This window comes from Passer domesticus, chromosome 2 (genome assembly GCF_036417665.1).
Source record: "Passer domesticus isolate bPasDom1 chromosome 2, bPasDom1.hap1, whole genome shotgun sequence".
Lineage (NCBI taxonomy): Eukaryota > Metazoa > Chordata > Aves > Passeriformes > Passeridae > Passer > Passer domesticus.
Window position 1 is genome coordinate 32,326,557 of NC_087475.1, and position 19,435 is coordinate 32,345,991.

A 19,435-nucleotide genomic window follows, 5' to 3' on the forward strand; every position below is an offset into this window, starting at 1 on the left:
GAATGTTTTGTTAGAATTTTTTAGGAGGATCTTGAGGGTTGAGAACCACATACACTTGAAAGGAGTATTTTACTTATCTCATGATATTTTTATGCTTTGTATATTCTGTGCTGATGGACTGTTTTTAGGTGTATGCAGGGTTTTTTTGAGACAATCACTGTAAACAATGTAAAGACAGCATTAACTCAGGTTCAGTCCAGCTTGTTTTTGTTCTTTTCCTTACCCCTTGCAAGTGATTCCTGTTTCTCCTTGAAAGGGAGTCAACAGGAAGCATGACACTCTGGGGGAGGATGTGTGACAGCATTAAACTTCCTGGTGAAGCTTCATTCTTTGTACTATCATCGCCATAAGCATCAGTGCCATGAGTATCCTTACCTACTGATCCTGTGTACTATGAGAGAAAGTCTCTTAATACATGAGCAGTTGGATTAGATGTACTATGTACATCTAATAGTACATCTATGGATAAAGAAATTTTGCAAGTTTATGTTAAATGTGGTTTTAGTTATCTAAAAGAAACAAGATATTACATTAAAGAGTCAGTTTGTTTTTGGTTGTTTTTTTTTTTTTTTTATGAAAGACAGAAGAAGAGTAGATTATGTCTTTATTTTGCTTCAAAAGGAATCATCATAAAACACAAGCCAGCAGTTACCTGTTCTAAGCACCACTACAGAGAAAATGCTGAGAATTCTGATTTTTATCTGTAAGAAAAATTGATCAAATATATTTCCTGATAGGTGAAGTACTCGTGTCAGAACAGAGTCATGCTTGCTCATGCAATCTCAGGATGCATGTTACAATGATGTCATAACATTTCCACCCATCAAAATCACTTTGTCATTCAGCCTAAAGGTCAGATGACAGAATGGCTCCAGATTTAATTTTATCATCCCAACTGACAAGGAGTCAATTCCCACTTCCAAGTTACTTGGATCCCTCATCTCCTTTATTATTCAGCCTTGCCTCCTTGAGCAGGCAGCATCTGGAGAACACATTCCTCATTTTCACAAGTTACAGAGATGGTAATGGCCAAGGCAGGTCTTCCACGTGAACAATGTTTATGAGATATGCGGAGAGCATTTTATTTTCCTAAGAATTTCACCTAAGAGACAACAGCCAGTTGATTACAAAGCCCGTGGGAGCCAGAAGTAGCTTTGCATTTGTCAGCCTTTGCCCCTGGGCTTGTCAGGCAGTTCTATAAGCCCTGCAGTTCAAAGCATTTTAAGGAATGTTTTCTTGCAACATATTTTGTTTAGCACAGCCAAGCCTCAAGTGAAGGTTTCTGGCACACTCTATGCAGGAAAAGTTTCTGCACATACAATCGCTTTTAAAAAAAAACCCTTGTAATTACTACATTTACAGACATTTGTGCATGACAATGGATGGACCTTTTCTGTATAGTGCATAAAAAATCACCTGAGTGAGGAATATTGGGTGATGGTTATAAAATTCCCTGGAAGTAGCATAACAAATCAAGAGAATGACTAGTTTGATTTTTGAGCACCGACTTACAAATCCATTGCACTTACACTTTCAAGAGAAATTTTTTAAGCCTTCCTCCAAAAATATGGGTCTTTATAGAAGCTTGTGCTGTGGCAGTCATGGTGTCTGAAAGGATCCTGAGAACATTCAGTTCTACTATTTTTAATGACATGATGGGAAACTGTTTCATGCCTGAGAAATAAATGTCTTTTCTATACCTCAGGGGAAGAGTTGTGCAAGCCCAAGTCATTTGCCATGCCTAGGCTAGTCTTTAAACTCTTGGTATGAGAAACTGGAGCTCCAGAAAGTCATGTTCCCATCCCAACGGCATGCCTTGTAAGGAACTTCTCTTGCCTGTCACTGTTTACCAGTCCGGGAGTGCTGAAGCCAATGCTTTGGATGGCCTGTGGAGTGTGTTTCCATCTGAACATCAATACGTAGGTAAGGCTGATCCGTTGATCCTATAAAGTGGCAGATCTTTTATTACTCTGTGATTGCATAGTAAACCAGAGCAAAACAGGTAAAGCGCAAATCTCAGCCCTATCTGTCTCTCATCTGGAAACTGAACTCACAAACATTTACAGACCAAATACTGCAAATAAACACCTGGGGTTCTGGTTATCTTACGTCAACAGCAGCTTTTTAAATACCAAGCTCAGGTTTATGGTGCACATATTTTAGAATAGTTTTTATTTTGGCTTCTCCAGGAGAAGGGTGAAGGAGCTGGGCCTGTTCAGCCTTGAAAAGAGATGACTGAAAGGGAACCTCATTAGTGCATATAATTATATAAAAGGGGGATGCCAAGAGGAGGGAGCCAGGCTCTTCTCAGTAGTGCCAATCACCAGGACAGAGGCAAAGGATGGAAGCTGATGCAGAGGAAGTTCCACCTGAACACGAGGAAGATCTTCTTTACTGTAAGGGTGACCGAGTACTGTACGAACAGATTGTCCTGAAAGGTTGTGGAGTTTCCCCTCACTGGAGATACTCAAAAACCATCTGGACACAATCCTCTGCAATGTGCTGACCCTGCTTGAGGAGGTTGGACCAGGCCGACTGTGGTCCCTTCCAGCTTGACTGATTCTGTGATTGTGTGAGCACAGCAATTCCCCAGCCGGTGTATACTGTTCCTCTGACTGAAAGAAAGGACATGCGTGGCTGCTCTTGTTATAAATATTGTCAACGGCTTAGCCTAAATTAAGAATTAACGAGACCAGAAGGCTCGAATGCTCTATATATAGATTTCTGTAACTCTCCAAGTTGGCCCGTGTATTTCTGGCTCCCCAAGGAATGAATGCACGGCGTTGTGCAGGCGCCTGTTGAGGATGTATTTATTCCGCATCGGTCTCGCCGCAGCAGCAGTGGCAGGGGCAGGGGCAGGGTGGGGGCATGGCAGGGGCAGTGGCAGGGTCAGGGACAGTGGCAGTGGCAGGGTCAGGGACAGTGGTCCCGGAGCCGCCCGTGCTCGTCCCGCCGGGCCTCGGGCAGCTCAGCCCTCGCGCCGTCCCCCCCGCCGCTCGCTGGCTGTGGCGCGGGTGAGGCCGGGCCGTGCCGTAGCAACCGGGCGGTCTCCAGGCTCACAGCGGCACCGAGCGCGGCCGGGCAGGCGGCGGTGAGGCCGCGGCTGGAGGCAGGTGAGGGCGGAGGGCGGCCGGGCTGGCGCTGGGGGAGGAGAGGAGGCGGCTCAGGCGGCGGCCCCGGTCCCGCCGCAGGGCAGCGGCAGCCGGGTCCCGGCGCTGGCACAGGGCTGGCGCCCAGCCGCGGTCCTTCACCCCGGAGGCCCCGGCTTCCCTTCCCCGCCCGTTGCCATGCGGTGTGTGCAGGGACGCGGCCGGTTGCCTCAGGTGCCGCAGCGCCCATGAGCGACGTGGCCGGGTGAGCTACCTGGCCCTTGTCCCGCTCTTCCCCGCTTCCTCAGACCCCGCTGTAGTTTGGCAATGACACCTCTGCCCTGCTTGAGAAGGGGCCCCATCAGTGTATAAATATCTAAAGGGAGGCGGGCGGAGGAGATGTGTGCCGAGAGGAGGGAGCCAGGCATTTCTCAGTGGTGCCAATCACTAGGACAAGAGGCAAAGGGCAGAACCTGATGCACGGGAAGTTCCACCTGAATAAGAGGAAGAACTTCACTGTGGGGGTGACTGAGCACTGGAACAGATTGTCCAGAAAGGTTGTGGAATCTCCCTCCCTGGAGATATTCAAGAACATCCTGGCCACAATCCTGTGCCATGTGCTGTAGGGTAACCCCGCTTGAGCAGAAACTGGACCAGACAACCCGCTGTGTTTTTTTCTGACCTGACCTATTCTGTGATTCCATTATTCCATTTCCTCAGTGGGCAGCCACCAGCCTCAGCCCTCTGCCCTCCCTTTATCTGGGTTTCAGCTCTTCAGGTGATGTGGAGCAGCTTGGGCTGTAAGGTGTGTGGGCTTTCCCGAGGCATTCCCGCCTGTTAGGGGCAGCCCAGTGGAATGGCCTCAGCAAACATTGCCACCCGCACACGCTGCACACTCCAAGCCAGTGGTGGGTTACGGCTTTAGCAGTTTGTTTGCACTGGCCAGAGCAGAAAGGGTAGAGGTGCCTAGATGAACTCTGGTTCACCTTTTGAAAATAACTTGTTTGGATTCAGATCTTGGGCTGAAGGTTATGCCAACTACCATGAGTTTTGAACTCTCTGTTTCCAAGACTTGAGGTAAAACTCAATGTTTCCACTGGAAGTTGCTTCATCTGTTTTCAAATGCAGCTTTTCATAGAGCTAACATTTCACATCCAGGTGTTGTTCACAAGCAGCTGGGGGTGGTGCTGGAGGCTAAGGCTAGAGAAAATCTGTTGCCATATCTCTGGCCATCTGGAAAATGAGACAGCACCTGGGATTCATTCTCTGATGCATGCTAGAATGTGTCTTAGCTATTACCATGACAGTACTATGATACTTTTCTGTAGAGAGGAAAATGGCCTTGTGGCTTGCTGTGGCCTTTCACTATAGGCATTGTCTGCCACAGGTCCCCTATGGCAAGGCTTCCTTTTAATACCCTGATGCCAAGGCTAGTCAGGGGTTGTGCTGCACAACACCTGGGGTGTTAGGGTGCAGAGTTCTGCTTTTTTAAAGTCCTCCCTGCCCTTCACACTGTTCATCTCTTTCTTTGTGAGCAGGACAAAGACTGGAATCATTTATATGTTTCCATATGGGTATTTAAATCCGTATAAGAGAAATAGATAGCATGTTTTATTCTGCAATAAACAAAGAGGGAGAAGGCTAAGTCTTTGGGTTAAATATTTATCCTGTTTTTGCTTTACTGTGGGAAAAACTGCTTGATGACAGCGCTAACAGCTGGCCTGCTAGTGATTCATAAATATCTCTCATTCATTCATCTTACTAAAAGAAAAACCAAATCATTGATGTCTCAAAGCAATACACTCAGCCCTGTATGCTACCGTGCTTTGTCTAGCGTTTTGTCTTCTGTTCCTCTGCTGTGTCTTATTCACACTTGGGCCTTATACCAAGTTCACACACATAATTCCCCTTCTTTGTGACTCATCTTGTAATCTTATAGGTAAAGTTATGAATCTCTGCACAAAATTGCATCTCAGATACTCCCAGGTTTTGTCAATAATTGGATTATAGCAAAGTTAAGGTACTGTAAAATCAAGGCAACCCTGACATCTGGGAGAAATGATGCATCTGACTCCATGGATATCAGAAGGCTAATTAATTACTTTATTATACTATATTATTCTATATTATATTACAATATATTACATTACATCTAAGCTGAATCTGTACAAGCACACAACTCCACTGAACACAACAAAATCTCGTCAGCTGACAGTTCTGACACACATGTGGATTCAATTGGTCAATGAATCAAAACACACTAGAATCCAATTACTAAATCCCTTCAGATAAATAATTTTCTATAATGTATTCTACTTGTGCACAACAAGAGAAGCAGCAATTGAGATAAGAATTGTTTTTTCTTTGTCTGAGGTTCCTCACTGCGATTCCCAGAAAATCCTTGTGAACCTTTGCTTTGTTTTTCTCTGTGAAGAGAAATGCAACTACAGTAAGGTATACTGCAAAGCAATAATAGAATATGATACAGCTGCCTGACAACATGACAAAGAACTACACTCATTTTTCTAGCATATTGGCTCTTTTTAATGATGATTTGGGGTGAAGGAAGGGAAACAATATTACCAATTTCCTGATTTCCTGCTTTTGAGCTTGTGGATCCCTGTCAGATCTGACTTCATCCTTTTTTTGAGATGGGGAGTAGCTATGATTTTGACATTGGTTTTTTTTTGCTTGTGGAAAACTCTGATATCACCCTTCTGTGGTTTATTAATGGCTGGGCATGTGGAACTAGTCTCCAGTTCATATTGACCTGTGCATGGAAATATTTTAATTTTTTAAAACACCTTTCCTCAAGGTTTCAGAATAAAGCAAAGAGGAGCTGCCAGTCAAGAGATCTATCATGACTGCTGTTCCATCTAAGAGACTTGCCTGGAGTGACTGTGAGTATTTCATTACTATTTTTGCATAGGTTCCATGTTCTCTTAGATAACTTCCAGTTTTCTTTGGATCACTGTGGTGTGCGTGCTGGCTGTACAAGCCATTCTGAAGCTGTGCCACACTCACCTGGGCTGTGTGTGGGGTTCTGTGCTGACCTTTATGTGTTTTTGGGGAAGGAAACTGGGAATGACTGTTCAAGTGACTATAAACAATGCCTGACTGTATTCAAAGCTTGAGCAGCTGAAAACCTACACCTGCGTCTCTCTAGAGTTAACATCTGTCACTGCTGCTTCTGCACAGAGCAAAAGAGGGCTGGTAAAATGCCAGCCTCTACAGGCATGCCAGCATCCTGCTTGTAGGACTGATGGCTGTGAAAGAACTCGTGCCAGTCTACACTTTATAGAAGCCCTCTGTCACTGAAAGATGATTTCTGAAGATAAGAGTCTCATTTCCTTTCTGTAGTGTTAAATGTGGAACTGTCTTATCTAATGAACCTTTTGAACCAGGTTGGTTGTTATGATACTTGAATTTAGGAGGGAGTTTGATCATATTCCATACTAGGCTGAAGATTATTTTGGAGGCATCAGAGACAGAAGTACCTTTCCCTGTATTTTGGGCCAGTTTGTTATATGAAGTACATTTGCAGGCAGTTTACAGTATATGGGCAGTGGAGGACTGGGACGAACCAGATGATGTTGGTACTGAGGAAAATGTACAGAAATTTCCAAAGTCCACAGAAAGCAAACTTAGATACAGCAAGGGTATTTAATCAACTAGAGCCAGCTTAGCTCATGCAGAGTATTTTGGGAATGAACAGGAAATACCGAAGTCCTCCTAGAACCTCCGTGCTGAAGAACAGAGGCATTATTGTTTGTCATTGCTTCCATTTCTGCCTCAGCACTCTGGGGTCTGAGCTGCTGCTGCTGCCAAATGCAGGTAGAGCTAGCCTAGCAATCCATACTGCTGTTCTCAGCTGTGTTCCATGTCCTGTAGAAGTTAAAAGGAGCCTGGACCTTCATGTCCATGATTTCTTGTCATACACATGATCCATTACAGCCCAGAGCAGAAAATGACAGAACCATCATTTAAACTTGTGGCAAGTGATGGAGGGAATTTGACCAGCCTTGCAATAAAGTCAGGTTCTTCTGGGGCAATGCTATTGCTTGTAGGAGGAGTTCAACATAATTTTTTTAGGAAATACTTGTTTATTGCATAATGCTTCTAATGTGTATGTAGTGATGGTGTGACAGTCTTTGAATGCCTATTATGTGTCCTGATTTCCAAGACTTAGGAGAGATATCTTAGGAGTTGGAAGAAGTGCCATTTGGCAAACTGGACTTACGTTTCAGGGCTTGAATTTCAACATACAAGAGACATTTACTTTAATAAATTGAAAGTGAATGTGTATGGATGAATAGAAAGATGTTACAGCAAGTGTATATGTAGGACTGAGAGCAGCTTTCCAGATTAAGGACATTATTCAGTATGAAAAAAAAAAAGGAAACAAGAGGTGAGCTATACATATATACAGTACCATGAAATACAGGTAAAGAAAGGAGAAATTAATCTCATTTGGTTTTTAAATTGTTTGGTTAAAATATAAATGTAGTGTTTCCCTAATTTCTCTTTACAGTAGATGCCTTTGATTCAAACCACAGACAAGATCCTGAAGATTCCCACGAGGTCCACAAGAAGAAATCAAAGGAGAAGAAAAGGAGACTGGCAGTTGGTCAGTGGAGAACAGATGTACAGTCCCTTGTTTCTTCTTCTGAATGGCTTCAGCGTTATGGTCTCAAAAGAAACAAATTGTCCCTGTCTCAGATTTTGTCCCAGATTGGATTCCAGCACAGGAAAGGTATAAGACAAATCAATAATAGGATAATAAAACCCCCAACTCTGAATAGTCTAGAGAGTCACACTCATTCTGCACCCCAGTGTATACAGTGGAGATTTTCACATTGTCTCTTATGGTAGTGGCAGAAATGGAAGCTGTATCCACTGTTGCTGATATTGCCAGTTCAAAGAACTGAGAAACTCCTTCTTCTTTTGATGTGAGAAGGACTTGGGGTCTGAGAATGCCTTTCCTTACTCAACTGTACTGTTTCTTTACCCTAGGCTGCAGTTCGCCAGTACAGCTGCAGCTCGGAAATAGCTGATGCTGCTGAGACTGTTAATCTTTTTCTTGCAAATAACACACTATAAGATCTCTGTCTCCTTTCAGATGGCAGACATAATGTATGCCATGCCATAATCTGTGATCTACTATTGATCTTCAGGGTTAGTAAACGTGCTTGGGAATAGGATATTATTTCTGGGTATCCAGCTTTAAGGAAAAACTTAAATTTAATTAGAATTCAGTCTGCTTTTCATGCAAAGTCAGACTATAGAAAAATGTTCCTTTGCAGTTATCTGACAGCTGGAGGGGAAGAGTTTGCTAATAATTATTAACCACTGCCATAATGGTGCTTTGCAGAGCATGGTAATATATTCTTTTCTTTGAACAGCTTGCTGCCTGAGAAGTAGGAATTGTAATGTATTGCCATAGTTCTAGGCTGCATAATTTAAGGTTTTGGCTGGCTTGTCTCCATGGGGCATTCAAAGATCACCAGTGCAATTCCTGATATCTTGTATGCCGCAGATGAAGAAGAAGCTGTTAAGCAGGGTTAAAGTTGTTACAGTGTTAGGAGCAGAATGTACTAGCAGGCAGGGCAGCATGGTGTACAGATAGCTGCTTTATGACGTTAACTATTCCCACCCCTAATGTTTTCCTATCAGTGGAGATCCTGGAGAAGATTTGTAGCTACTGAAAGTGCCGAGTGCAGCCTTTTCCTTAGATGCACTCACTTCTGCACCCATTAAGTTGTGTAAGAGAACAGCATTATCTGTACCAGATTTTGTATTTGGTTTGATAGACAAATATTTGCAAGTCCTGTTGTGAGATTGCCCAAACCTCACAATAATTAAAGTCCCGTGTAGCTTTTTGGCCTATAAGTAATTAAATGTGGTTTTTTTTCTCATTTCTGACTAAACTGGGAGGAAGCAGCAAAAGCAGGGCTACTCTATGGGAGGAAAATGAAACAAGAGCCAAAAGGGACTGCAGCCCAGGCAGTGCCCTCACTGAACAGGATACAGTCCTGCAGCAGGGTGAGGTAATTAACCATGTCTAGGGTCCAGCCAAGGAATGCAGCCAAGGACAGCAGGAGATGCAGCCAGAGGTTGAAAGCCTCAGGGCCCCATCATAGATATAACCAGAAAATAAAACAAAAACAGAATTAGAATTTCTCTCAAGTTTCTTAATGTCAAGAGCTCAATACTGATGCAAGTGCCTCACACATGGATGACATACACATTAGCCTGAAAAATAAATGTTTGAAGTAGTCCTGAAGATTAGCAACTTGATACTTTGTAAATTTTACTGTAGATTTTGTGACCACCTTGGGGAAACCTGTGGCTTCTCGATATGCAGATGGTCTGTTTCCTCAGTACAAGAGAGCTCAAGATGGCAGCGTGTATAATGTAAGTGTGGCTGACTTGTGGTACCTTCCCAATGCACTTAGAAGTTATCACTGTAGCAGAATGATGAGACTAAAATGCTTTTCTATGACAAAAAATACTTTTATTCTTTGTGAGAACTTCATATTTTGATAATTTTTTCTTCTGCTTTGTCAAACTGTTAGTGATAACTATCAGTGCTAGAAAAATTTGATATCTTTTTTCCTTTCTAAATCTTAGTCTTGTGCCTTGGTGCAGCATTGCAGTAAATCTTTTCCAGACATGATTGCAGTTTCTAAGCAACATCTACCCTGACTTGAAAGAGGGAACCCTTAAAGAGAAGATGCTCAGAACCACTTAAAAAAAATAAAATTTTAATCAATAAAACAAATGGGGACACTGAAATAAGAAGACATAATGCGCTGTCATTGCCAATGCAAAGCAGTGCTTTGCTTAGTGCCAGCAGGTCACAAAAGGCTCAGCCTATTCTACAGAGACAGCTAGCTGGATCTCTGCCCAGGCTCATGTTCTAAGGAATGTCTTAGCAACAGCTGCTGGCAACCCCATTGTTAAGAGGATGGATTCTGATTGAAGAGATGTGAGTGTGGAAGGGAAAGAGTTAATTTATAAAAGATTTTACAAAAGCAAATGGCTTGTCATTTTTTCTGATGACTAGAGTAACTTCTGGTGTCAATGCTTAAAAATGGGTAAAGAACCATTTCAGGGAGCCTTTCCCCCTCATTTTATTCCCATTAATTCAGTATGAAATATCTACATAATGTCTTTTAATCTTAGGACATATTGTGAGCAGCAGGAAGGGCATTTTTGCTACTATATAAAATCTGGTCAGATCTCCTTTAGGATATTGAGTACAACATTGTATACAATTACTACAGGCTTAGAGGAAGCCATTCAAACCAGACTAGGTTCTGAGAAGAGCTGGTAGGATGAACTGCAGTGGAGTGATGATCTTATAAGAGGGCTTGGTTGATGCTGAAATGTAAGCCTGAAAGAAGACAGAAGAAGGGTAGTATTATTGCCCTCGAATGCTACAGAAAGGCAAATTACAGGGATAGGGAGAAGCTGTAGTTTTCTCTGCTAAAAGGCATGCTAGTCCAAAAATACATGGGTATGAACTGAATGAATAAAATTAGGCTGGACAGTCAGATGTTTTCTGGCCCTCAGAGAAATGGAAATCTGCACTTGCTTGCTACACGTGAGAGGGAGTATTCTAAGCAAACTGCTTTATTTTAAGATGGAGTTTGGTCGGTGTAGTGCAAGAAACTTCATTGTATGAATCTGACTGTCATAGGAGGAAACTGGATTTCTAAGTGCTCTTTCCCAGGCCGACATTCCTTTGGCAGACTGCCTGAGACTCTGTATCTGGGAGGCACATTACAGGGCCTGAGCTGATATTAAAGAACACAGAAAAATACAAATGAGAGGGAGAAGTGTGCAGACTGACACACAAAATATCTTCTCCCTGAGAAATGTTCTTGTTTAAAAACATTTGTATTTCCAAGGTTTTGTACTTAGTCCTGGAAAGGAAGTTAGAGGTAGAAGGCAACAAGTAAATCAGCTCACATGGGACAGAGATATTGGGGAAATCTGTGGTGTGTTTTTAGACTCACAGGCCATGGTGAATGTGTATGCACTTATTCCTAGGGAGGATGTGCTGGTTTTAATTTTAATACTGAATCTAGACTTGACTTTACTAAAAAGATATAGGAAGTTTTAGTTGTTGATTGCAGTTAGTTGAACTAGATTGCCTAAGCACCTACCCACAAATAGTTAATCTGTAATGCTGGGCATTGTTAGTTGAATAATAGTACAAACAAGAAACATTTAACGTTTTTCTTTCAAATGCTAAAGACAAGGTGGAGATTGAAGTGCCCTAGAACCAAACCGTATGCTGCCTTGTATTGCTGTAAAAAATTTTTTTTAAAGCCAGTCAAAGTTCTAGCCTGAGAAGGTACAAAGTTTCTGTGTCCTTGTTTGTTCACCCATCTGCTCTGCAGTCCTTTCTACATCCCAGCCTCTGTTCAGCTCATTCTAATTGCTCCAGTTTTGAGACAGACAAGTCAGACAACCCACTGGCACTGTCCCATGCTCACATAAAAAGATTATGAAAAGCAATTAGGACAAAATGCAATGCCTTTTCTTTATAGCTTAGATGCATTTGTCAAGTATATGCTCTTGAAACAGTGGAAGGAAAATGGGTTGTTTTCACTGCTACCTTATCTGGCATATCTGACACTTACAAACTAGCTATGCAGCTGTGCTAAGCTTGGGGCTGCATTTGTATTATTTGTTTTGATGTTCAATTTCCTTCTCTCCCTTATTTGAATAAAGCTGACAGCCAAAAAAGAACTGATTCTTCATTTTGTGGATTGTCTAATTGGAGCTATTGAGCTATATAAGCAGCGAATGGAATGGTTAACCAGTGAGAGCCGGCAGATATTTGGAGTGATTCAAGAACAGTGCATTGTCATTGTGTTGGATTTTGGCACCGCAGCTCCAACTGAATTTGATCTGTGTCGTGATGCACTTTCTATGGTGCTTGTGGAGCAGGTGATACAAATTTCCAGATTCAACCTCATTCGGTAAGCAGAAAGAATCAGAATCAAGAATGGTTTGGGTTGGAAGGCACTTTTAAAGGTGATTTCATCCAACATCCCTGCAAATGGGCAGGGACACCTTCCACTACACCAAGTTGCTCAAAGCCACATCCAGCATGACCTTGAATGTTTCCAAGGATGAGGCATCTCCCACCTCTCTGGGCAACCTGCTCATGTGTTTCAGTACCTCATTGTAAAAAAATTCTTCATTTTGTCTAGTCTCAATATAGGTTCTTTTAGTTTAAAACCATCACCCCTTGTCATATTGCTACAGGCCCTAGTAAATAGACTCTCCCCATTTTTCTTTTAAGTCCCTTCAAGTACTGAAAGGCCACAATCAGGTCTCCCCAGGCTGGACAAAGAAGTCCATGTAGGCCCATTGCTGGAGAATAAAATGGAATTGCATATTATACATGTTTAAATAAGGCACTTTCTGTACTGGAAATTGTCGTGGTTCATGCCGTGCTAATATCTGTAGATTTCCCACTGATTTTCACCCATAGCCATGCTGAAGTTGCCACTTCTGTGTAACAGAAGGACATTGTTACCCTGAAGAACAGATAAAGGGTAACAGAACACAAATACCAACACATCTGCAAAATCAGAAGGATTTGCAACAGCAGTAATACCCTTCAGATGTTGCAGTATTAGTGAAACAGTGAGGTTCTATCTGACCACCTATTGCATTCTTGTGTCTTTAGACACTACAGGTTTCTGCCTTGCAGTTAAATGTGCACTCCCCCAAGTGCCATAGGCACAGGCACAGGCATTTGTATTTCTGCAGATTTCCATGGTCACAGAAATCAGTAGCAGCACTAGGAAACAATAGTATATTTCCATAACAAAAGAAGATTTCCAAGCACTTGTTCCCTAAGAGGAATAAATTAATTTGCATTTAGTTAGAAGAATAGAAGCAGCTATTCAAATTTTACCTATCTGCAAAAATTTTCATATATGCATTAGAGTTTGAATGTGTACGTTTGGGTTTCGATAGATGAGTGGAAAAAATGATACACAAATTCGGTAATATAATTTTAAAATTGGCTCCACAATGTTAAGTTGCAATTACATGGTGATGCTTAATGTTATTTTACCCAGGCATTGTCTTATAGATTTGATTCAGGTGCCCTATATTAATTCTCTAGATTGTGATAGTACTGAGATTTGGAAAGGAGAATAATAAAATCACGGAAAGGTTTGGGTTGGAAGGGGCATTATAGACCAACTAGTTCCAAGCCACTTGCCATGGGCAGGGACATCTTCCACTAGACCAGGTTTCTCAAAGCAGCCTGGCTTTGAACACTTCCAGGGTTGGGGAATTCACAGCTTCTCAGGGGAATCTGTTGAACAAGTAGATATTTTCCAAAGAATGTATTTTCCAAAGCAGATAGCTTCCATAGTTTTTGAGAACAGAGAACTTAAAAAAAAAAAATTAACTGCAAAGCCAAGTCAAAATTGAAACAATTATTATGTTCATCAATTTGTTTGTTTTTGCAGGACGGAAACAAGATACATATAGCATATAAATGACTACTTTAAAAGAGTCTTGGGTAATATATTTGTCTTTTAGATTTGCAGGAAACTCTTCAAAATAGTTCTTGATGGAATGTCACAGATACCAGAACCAGTTGGTTTTATAGTTCTTTTCTGTCTTTTTATTTACAAGTGCACAGGCAAAAGTGCTGATTGGCTGTGTACTTCTGTTCTTCCATTAAGACTACACTCTTTTGTCAATTAAAATACCAAAAATCCTCACGTCACAAATTTATTTTTGGTGGCTAGATAAAGATGAGCCGTACTACCAAAAAAAGTGTCAGTTAAACTGCTCTGCCACCAAGATCATGGAGCAAATTGTGGAACAAGACCTGTGGAATACACTTTTCTTTTTCATGCCCATATTTTAAAAATCTGATTGAGTTTTTATGGTAAGAAGAATTATGAATCAGGAAGTCTTTTTTGAAATACTTTATCTCTTCTGATGCTACTTTGGAAACAATTGTCTCAAAAAAACCAAAAAAACCCCTTGTAAAATTACAGTATTTTTCTAATGGTTTCATTTTTTCTCTGCTTCCTTTATTGCAAGTCTAGATTTAGTATCTGTGGTATACTGTAATTCTTATTTAAGAACATAAAATTTTTGTAACAATAGCAGAGCTCCACTCTCTTGTTCTGCCAGCATGATTCTCACTGTTTCTGATTTATAGTTAATCTCATTTTCAGAGCTGCTCAGGATCTTATAAAATGGCAACAGAAATGTACTCCTGTGTCTGAGCGTACTGTAAAGTCTGCAGTTACATGGCTCTGGAAGCTGGAGCATATGACAGCTGTCAGCCACAGCAGCTCTGCTGAAGCTCTGCTGGAAGCCATGGGTGATGAAGCGGTAAGCTCATACATCTTTTCAGAAGCCCAAGTAAATCCAAGAGTGTTCAGTGCTAGGCTGGCTGCTGTGATTTGGCCTGATCAATGTTGCAAAGATAAATATTCATGATGGCATTTGGAAAGGATTTTTTTCCCCTCAAGTGTAGCTGCATACTATGCTTAATGATTGTCTTTTTATGTAAATGTACTGTATTTTGAATGCAGAAACTTGTTTATTTTCTTTTCTAGAGTACCCAGAATAACTAATATTCAGTCATTAAGGGAAAGAGAAAACATCTTGCCTTCCACTTTCTTTGCCATATAAGTTTTTCAGGACTTCAGGTTTATGAGAAAATTTCTAGTATCAACTTCATTGAAGGCAGGGAAACTATTTTTATTTTAATATGTATCCAGCTTGCTCATGAAAAGTTATAGTTAAAATTCAAAATAGTGAGTACAGAGATTTATGGAAGTATTAGCCTATGATAGGGCTGCACAAATCCTTTTTCATCAGCTAGGTGATAGCTAGACTTTCTTCCAGGACAGAGACAAAGCATGCACAATTATTCCTGCAATTAAATACTGCTAATTTTTAAAAGTACCCTATTACTTTATTTATTAAAATACAGTCACAAGAAATGAAACATATATGCCATTATTTGAGCTAGTAACTTAAAACTTGTATTTTTAAAGATGTATTTTATTGTATTTATTATTTATATTTCTTTAAAATATATATTCTTTCAATTCTCTAACACCTGAATTTAATGGAAAATTTGGCCTACTGTCTGTGGGGTAGAGTAATTGGTTTTCACTGCTATTAACATCCATTCCTGTGCACAGATCCAATCCCAACTCATATAAATCTCTTTCTGGAACATTGTTTGAGGGAGAAGGTAAATTTTGCTTGAGTTACCTTCTGGTTCCCTATGTTACTGGATTCTCATCCAGGTGGGTCTTGATGTTTGGAAGCTAATGTTAAAAAGGAACTGAGTACAAAGGAACACTGAGTAAAAAGGAACAAATTGTTCACCAGTGAGATTTTTTTATTAATGCTTTTTTAAATGCCCCCTTTGTAAATTTTATTAGAATTTTCAATTTGCAGTATTAATACTGATTCCCTGATGAGTAACCAAAACATTGTACTTAGATTTCAGCATTGTCTGGATGAAAAAAGTCTTCTTGGACCTGGTGGGTGTCTGTTTGAATAAACAGAAATTAAAATCTGTCAGACAATGAAACATGTATTATTATTTTTCCAAATATTGGTGGGCCAATAAGCAGTCTGGGAGAGTCAGTTGTGGCAGGTGCTCAACATAAAATGAACTTCAAGTGCTCCTAAACAGAGTCATTATCATTCATAACCAACGGTTCACCTAAGAGCAGTGTTCACTGTAGTGCAGGTGGGCATACCCCATTCAGTCCTAGACAAAACTTGTCTACTTACTGAGCAGACATGAATAAATCATTCCTAAGAACGGGCTTCATCCACAGAAGGTGCTCCAAAACAACACAAAACAACAGTTTTGGTTTTTGTTTTTTTTTTTTTTTTTTTCCCTAGACATGGCTTTTCTTGTCATTCCTTCAGCTGGTCTTTTCTTCCCATATATGGTGATTCCTTAGATTTCCTTCCCTTATGACCTGTAAATCCCAAGGTCAAGATCAGTCTGCTGTAATGTTGCAATCCTTTAAGCTCTACTTGCCACAACTGCCTCCAGTTCTGTGTAGGTGCCACTCCATGAAGTGTGGATCACTTACCCAAAACACCTTCCCACCAAGATCAAGACTGTGAAGAACTGTTCATGTTGTTCTCCTTTCTGTTCTTATATGAAGTTTGTTTGCTTGTTTAAATATATAAATTACAATTTTCAAAATAAGAAGGACTCACTTGAAAGGTTTTAACCTTTCCCAACTAGCCTTTGAGGAACATTTCCTTTGTGGTATGTCATTGCTGGGTTTGTAGTTAAGTAGAGTGAATTATCTGTGGTTCATAATTTTTAAAACATTTCTTGTGGGGGGTTGGTTCTATTTCAGCTGTGCCCAATAAATGTCAGCATTTTGAAAATTGCAGAGGCAGGCAGTGAATCCCTTGAAGAAAGTGTGAAAATTTCTATTCTTGTTGAATATCAAGTTTATGAATTAATGGCAGTCTTAGAGGGGAGGGAGAGAAGATGTGAATCTGATGAAACACAAATATGTATGCATACCTCTGGGCCAGGAGCCTCTTCAACAGAACCAGTAGGAACATGGTGTTGTCCAAGGACTGGGTGTCATCTGGGAGATGTGTGTGCAGGGTCAGATAACTTTTTAGCTGGAGGCAGAAGACAGGGAATTTTGTAAAACAGAACTAAAACACAGATAGGTGCAAGAGTTCATTATTTTTGTTTCTGTATACCTTTTTCTAAACCTAGTATTTTGTTAATCTTGTACTTTAATAAAATACATTAATTATCTCTTTACCTTCAGTATTTGTCTAGTATTATCAGTGGTGCTAGGACACCTGGTCCTGCTTGCTCCCAAATAAGTGGAGTCTGTAACTGTGGCCCCTGCCCTTCTGCATGGAGCATCTTGCTCCTCTGCAAGATCCAGAAGTTCAAGGAGGCAAGGTGCTGCTTTGTTAGTTTGCCTGATCCAGCCTGATATTGGCTTGCTGCTTGGGAGAGACATCTTCCAGTGTTGAGGAAGGTGCCAAAAGGTCCATGAGGGAGGATGCTTGAAATGCAGAAATTATTCAGGGAGCTAGAATACAAATCAGTATCCAAGGCAATAGTGGAAATGTATGAGCACACTTGTAGGTGATACTGAATTTGCATACTACATTGCTTTACTACATAAAATTATGTGAGTGCAGAGACGTTTCCTCAGTGCCATCCCAGACTCAGATAGTTGTCTTTTGCGGTGCACATCCTGGGATTCATATTCATAGAATATAGAATATTCAGATTCATAGGATCATAGAGTCACAGAATGGTTTGGGTTAGAGGGGACCTTAAACACTGCTTAGTTCCAACACCCCTGGCATGGGTGTGGACACCTTTCACTAGACCAGGTAACTCAAAGCCCCATTCAACCTGGCCTTGAACACTTCCTGGGATGGGGCATTCTTAACTTCTCTGAACAATTGTTCCTGGTGCCTTACACTCTCATAGTGAAGAATTTCTTCCTTCCATATAATCTAAATCTACCATCCTTCAGTTTAAGGCCGTTATTCCTTGTCCTCGTGAAAAGTCCCTCTCCAGCTTTCATGGAGGCCCCTTTAGGTCCTGGAAGGTGCTATAAGGTCTCCCCAGAGCCTTCTCTTCTTTGGCTGAACAGCCCCAACTATCTCAGTCTGTCTTCGTAGGAAAGGTACTCCAGCCTTGGGATCATCTTTGTGGCTCTCCTCTGGACTCACTCCTGCAAATCCATGCCTTCTTATGTTGGGGGTCCCAGAGCTGGACACAGTGCTCCAGGAAAGGTTTCATGGGTGTAGAGTAGAGGGGCAGACACACCTCCCTTGCCTTGCTGGCCATGCTGATTTTGATGCAGCCTTGCATACAGTTGGATTTCTGGGATGCAAGTGCACATTGCTGGGTGTTGTTGAAATTCTCATCAACCAATACCCCCAAGTCCTTCTCTGTAGAGCTGCTCTCAATCCATTCTCCACCCAGCCTGTGCTTGAACTTGGGATTGCCCTTACCCAGAAGCAGGACCTTGCACTTTGCCTTGTACTTCATGAGGTTCACTTCGTGTCATGTCTCATGGCTGTCCAGGTCCCTCTGGATGGCATCCCTTCCTCCCAGGGTATCAGACACCACAGAGCTTGGTGGTGTTGGCAAACTTGCTGAAGGTACAGTCAGTTCCACTGCCCTTGTCACTAACAGAGAAATTAAAAAATGCCAGTCTCCTACTGACCCCTCAGGAGCACCATGGACATTCCACTTGGACATCAAGCTGTTTGCCCTGACTCTTGGAGTGCAATGTCCAGTCAGTTCCCTATCCACAGAGTGGTCCATCCACCAAATCCACGTTTCTTCAGTTTAGAGACAAGGGTGTCATGCAGAACAGTGTAAAATGCTGGATAGAAGTCCAGGTAGATGAGGTCAGTAGCCCCATAGTAGGTTAAGGTTACCAAATCGTCAGGCATGGTTTACCCTCAGTGAAGCCAGGTTGGTTTTGTATTTTCCCTGTGCCTCAGCATAGTTTTGAGGATGATCCACTCCATACTGGGCTCAGAGGTATTCAAATATATTTTTTCCGTTAAACAATGATTTATCATGTATTTATCATCTGGTATGTACCATGATATAGAACTGATATACTGTACATTTTGTCTTGAAAGTCATCATGGGATAGCTGTTTATTACATTGATTTTTAATGATGGTGAAAATTCAAGAAACATTCTCACCATGAGGATCATTACATAGATAAGTGCAGGTAACATAAAATCTCTCATAATATAATATTTAAGCAATAACTAAAGGGCATTTTTGAGCTTCTCTCACTTCTTGTAATAACATTTTCAGAATATAAGTGTGTGCAGTTATAGTAAAACTGCCAAGCTCCCTCTGCCTTGGGAAGTATAAAAAATACAAATCATCTGTAAATACCAGCAATAGCATTCAAATAATCACAGAATCACAGAATATGCTAGGTTGGAAAGCACCCACAGGATCATTGAATCCAACTCCTGCCCCTGCACAGGACCATCCCCAAGAATCATACCATGTGCTGAGATGTTGTCCAAGTGCTTCTTGAATTTTGGCAGGCTTGATGCTGTGACCACCATTCCAGTGCCCAACTACCGTCCGTGTAAAAAGTTTTTCTAATATCTAACATAAACCTTCCCTCATACAGCTTCATGCCATTCCTTCACTGATCACCACAGAGAAGAAATCAATGCCTACCCCTCCTCTTCCCCTCGTGAGGAAGTTGTAGACTGCTATGAGGTCTCCCCTCAGTCTCCTCTTCTCCAGGCTGAACAGGCCAAGTGACCTCAG

At 41.4% G+C, this 19,435-nt stretch overlaps 1 protein-coding gene and 1 long non-coding RNA gene across 2 annotated transcripts in view; one reads left to right on the plus strand and one right to left on the minus strand.

Annotated features, from left to right (window-relative positions):
* Positions 1-554: 554 nt before the first annotated feature.
* LOC135293685 (uncharacterized) lies at positions 555-3,765 on the minus strand. The gene is made up of 2 exons (XR_010355801.1): positions 3,584-3,765; positions 555-2,615 (listed from the first exon to the last, which is right to left on the minus strand). It is a non-coding gene; the product is annotated as an uncharacterized LOC135293685 (long non-coding RNA).
* Positions 3,001-19,435, plus strand: part of VWA3B (von Willebrand factor A domain containing 3B) — a 60,924-nt gene continuing 44,489 nt past the window's right edge. Inside the window, 6 exon segments of the mRNA XM_064408139.1 lie at positions 3,001-3,113; positions 5,905-5,989; positions 7,621-7,842; positions 9,409-9,503; positions 11,832-12,082; positions 14,318-14,477. Of these exon segments, the coding sequence (XP_064264209.1) occupies positions 5,950-5,989; positions 7,621-7,842; positions 9,409-9,503; positions 11,832-12,082; positions 14,318-14,477 (768 nt within the window). The 5' untranslated portion in view covers positions 3,001-3,113; positions 5,905-5,949.